This window comes from Quercus suber, unplaced genomic scaffold (assembly GCF_002906115.3).
Source record: "Quercus suber isolate HL8 unplaced genomic scaffold, Cork oak 2.0 scaffold_407, whole genome shotgun sequence".
Lineage (NCBI taxonomy): Eukaryota > Viridiplantae > Streptophyta > Magnoliopsida > Fagales > Fagaceae > Quercus > Quercus suber.
Window position 1 is genome coordinate 658,207 of NW_027069858.1, and position 3,919 is coordinate 662,125.

At 37.7% G+C, this 3,919-nt stretch overlaps 1 protein-coding gene across 1 annotated transcript; it reads left to right on the forward strand.

The window, feature by feature from the left end:
• The first annotated feature begins 1,241 nt into the window (after positions 1–1,241).
• LOC112029478 (protein LATERAL BRANCHING OXIDOREDUCTASE 1) lies at positions 1,242–3,465 on the forward strand. The gene is made up of 3 exons (XM_024062166.2): positions 1,242–1,839; positions 2,269–2,596; positions 3,050–3,465. The coding sequence occupies exons 1-3, from the start codon at positions 1,373–1,375 to the stop codon at positions 3,308–3,310; spliced, it is 1,056 nt and encodes a 351-aa protein (XP_023917934.1). The 5' UTR covers positions 1,242–1,372; the 3' UTR covers positions 3,311–3,465.
• Positions 3,466–3,919: the final 454 nt, after the last annotated feature.

Below are 3,919 nucleotides of genomic sequence, written 5' to 3' on the forward strand. Positions count from 1 at the left end.
TATTGCAATATACTCCCTACCAAAGTCAATCTTTGTCATTGTAAGGTTATAGAGAATGCCACGTGCGAAGCTTGCCACCTTGGGGAGGAAACTAGTGGACACATGTTCTGGGAGTGCACCAAAGCTCATGACACATGGACAACTACGAGTCTACCACTGGACACTAGAGGCGTGCGCTTCAGGGAATACATTGACCTTCTCTGGCACCTTATCTTCATTCAACACGCAGGTGAGGACATGCTTGAGTTGATAATCATGATTTCATGGTGCTTGTGGTATAATAGAAACAAAACTCGACTTGGCTCTCCTCGGCAGTCCAGTCATGACATCATAATGAAAGCCCAATCCATGCTTCATGACTTCCACCTTGCACACTTTCGGTACTGCAATCCTAGTTCTGAAGAATAAGTCAGGTGGACACCGGACCCCTCCTGTGTTCCCATGCTATAAAGTCAACATGGATGCTGTGGTCTTCAAGAGCACAAAGTTGGTCAGCATTGGAGTCATTGTACGGGACCATGTGGGTGAAGTGCTTGCTGCTTTAAGCACACAACTTCCGCTGCCACTTGGTCCACTTGAAGCTGAAGCCAAAGCAATGGATGTAGCCATCACTTTCGCAAAGGACATTGGCCCACAAGAAGTCACTTTCAAGTCAGATAGTTCAGTCCTTATTGAAGCTCTCTTGGACAAGTCAAAAGTACCCGTTAGTATTGAAAATATCATCACAAGTATCCACGCCAAGCTACAACACTTTAGGCAACGGTCTTAATAACTTTGTAACTTGGATAAAAGAAACTCCATCTTTTATTAAAGCTAGAGTAATTTAGGATGCTTTGTTATTTTCTCATTATCAATAAAATTCACGTATTTCTCATAAAAAAAAAAATTACTCTAATTCCTAGCTGCACCCTAAGTAATGCTACCAATTTTTTTTTTTTTTTTTTTTTTTGAGACAGAGAAGAATGCTAACTTGAATAATTGAAATCACAGTTATCACTGTTATCAATTATTTGATTCTAACCTTTTCTCAAAAAATTATCATTTAATTATCATAGGTTCTTTTTGGCCATGTCCCCTAAGATTTCACGTCTATCGAATAAAGAAGCTACGGTCAAATTCCACTTTCATAAATAAATTTTAAAATAATCATTGATGTCTTGTATTTTTGTCACTACATTCGAGTCTAACGCACGCTTGGTTTGTCCCTAGTCAAAACATTTTCATCTGTAATCATGAGAACCGTCTCTTCGCACTAACAAAATCATGTCCAAGTTCAATGTACATCAAACTCAACCTCTCTCTCTCTCTCTCTCTCTCTCTCTAAGAACAAAGGAAAACCATCTCTTTGCACAAACAAAAATCACTAATTACCATGGGAGAGGTTGATCCAGCTTTCATCCTAGAACCTGAACACAGGCCAAGAATCTCTTACATCGAAGGCAAAGGTGTCCCACTAATCGATCTTTCTCCAATACTCTCCAACAATGTTTCCGCCATTGAATTTGAAGGCCTTGTTAAAGAGGTAGGCGATGCATGCAAGGAGTGGGGGTTCTTCCAGGTGATCAATCATGGGGTGCCTTTGGGGAAGCGAGAGAAGATTGATGATGCATCGAGGAAATTCTTTGCGCAGAGTTTGGAGGAGAAGAGGAAGGTGAGGAGGAATGAGAAGGAGGTGTTTGGTTACCATGACACAGAGCACACCAAGAATGTTAGGGACTGGAAGGAAGTGTTTGATTTTGCTATAAAGGAACCCACTATACTCCCTGCCTCGCTTGAGCCTGATGACAACGAAGTCACTGAATGTAATAATCAGTGTCCAGAGTACCCGCCTGGATTAAGGTAAGGTTTTTATTTTATTAATGCGGTGTGTCCATGAATGAGAAACGGAGAACCAAGAGATGTATATGCATCATGTTTATTTATTATAGGACTATTGTGTCCTAATTAAATCGATTTTCAAAAAAATAAATAAATAAAAACTTATAAATCACAGCACAGTTATGACTTAACGGTTGTGGAAGATAATGTTGCAAGAGCTGTTGATTGGTGACCACTGAGTCACTGACCACAAGAGAATGGATGGTACATTTTAAAAACTAGTCATCTAAGGTTAACTTGTTAGTAACATATGAATGTCTTCATAACTGTTATTTGGGAGGACCCTCTGTTATTGATTTAGAATTGAGATTAATATATCAAGAATTATGATCTAGTTTGAAGCCCAATTCAATCTATGTGATCTGATGGGTTCCTCTGACCACTGACCAGGGAGACATGCCAAGATTATGGTCAAGAGATGTTAAAACTATCTTACAAGTTATTGGAACTTATTGCTCTATCCCTAGGCTTGCCAGCAGATAGGTTCTATGGTTTCTTCAAAGATCAGACCAGCTACATCCGACTAAGTCACTATCCACCTTGCCCTACCCCTGAGTTAGCACTTGGTGTTGGTCGGCACAAGGATGGGGCTGTCTTAACCATTGTTGCTCAAGATGATGTTGGAGGATTGGAAGTGAAGCGGAAAACAGATGGAGAGTGGGTTCGGGTCAAACCCACCCCAGATGCTTATATCATCAATGTTGGTGACACTACGCAGGTAACATTTTCAAATGTTTACTCTGCTAAGTACAAATCATTCATATTTTTGTTGATAGCCAAACTTGCTTTCAATTACCAATTACTAGAGGTGAAACTGACTGAGAAACCCAAGAAAGCAGCATTTATGAGCAAAGTCTATATATACTTTGAAAATCTGAAGTCCAAGTCTATAACATTTTCATAGTCAAAAAGTATGCAGAGTATAAATAAGTTGTCTACAATATCCAAATTATCTTTAATCATTAAAAAAAGAAAATACAATACCAAAATCCAAGTATATGAGTAATGTTAGTATATCACTTTTTTCTGAGTGTTGTCCTTGTATCCATGTATGGTTCAAAAATATAATTACTAGTCCAATTAAAATTAATACTATGCCTATATTGGAATTGGTATGAACTTGGAGGCTTTTGTCGTTGGTCAGTTTCACTCAAAATGGAAATATTTTCAGGTTTGGAGCAATGACAGGTATGAGAGTGTGGAGCACAGGGTGACGGTGAACTCAGAGAGGGAAAGGTTCTCTGTTCCGTTTTTCTTGCACACGGCGCACTACACCATGGTCAAGCCCTTAGAGGAGCTAATAAATGAAAAAAACCCTGCAAAATATAGGGCATTCAATTGGGGCAAGTTTATAGCCAACAGAAAGTGCAGTAATTTCCAAAAACTTAATGTTGAAAATCTCCAAATTTATCATTTCAAGATATCAAAATAAGCTTGTTGAATGTACTACTATCTTTAGGCAAGAAATAATATTAAGCTTGTTGTAAATACCATGATCTGTATAGAGACTATGGATGCATGATGTGTTTCAATGTCTTGGAGATGAGCAATACTATAAATAACAATAATGGAGTATGCTTCGATGTATTGCAAAAACCATTTGACGTGATAATATATAAAGTACAATAGGAGGAAACTGAAGTAATTGCTTGATGCTTGGATAAATCCAAAATTGTCATATCAGGGTATTTACTTTTTTCGCACAAAACTTTCACTTTTACTTTGTTGGGGAGAGATGATTTCTAGGATATATTAGTCCTATAATTTTATTATTTTTTTTTTTCAGAGACTGGTTCTCCGACTTCAACCGCTAACATGTCATATGTTGGTGGAAAGCGATTGCCATCACACCAATCTTAGATTATTTTGGCTCAATAATCTAGTTTGAAATTATTTAGCCAAATAGAACTATTTTAAAATTATATAAAAAAGTAGCCTTTTTGAATCTAGAGTTGAGTTTCATGCCAAATATGTTGATGTGGCAATAATATTACTAGATTAGATTACTAAATCTGTTAGCCTCGAGTCCTTAAAATTGGCT

Bases quoted from the DNA above. Each gene is read 5' to 3' on its own strand.
- LOC112029478 (XM_024062166.2), top strand. From the start codon at position 1,373: ATGGGAGAGGTTGATCCAGCTTTCATCCTAGAACCTGAACACAGGCCA. The intron at 1,840-2,268 runs GTAAGGTTTTTA...ACCACTGACCAG, and splicing joins GAGTACCCGCCTGGATTAAG to GGAGACATGCCAAGATTATG. The intron at 2,597-3,049 runs GTAACATTTTCA...AAATATTTTCAG, and splicing joins ATGTTGGTGACACTACGCAG to GTTTGGAGCAATGACAGGTA.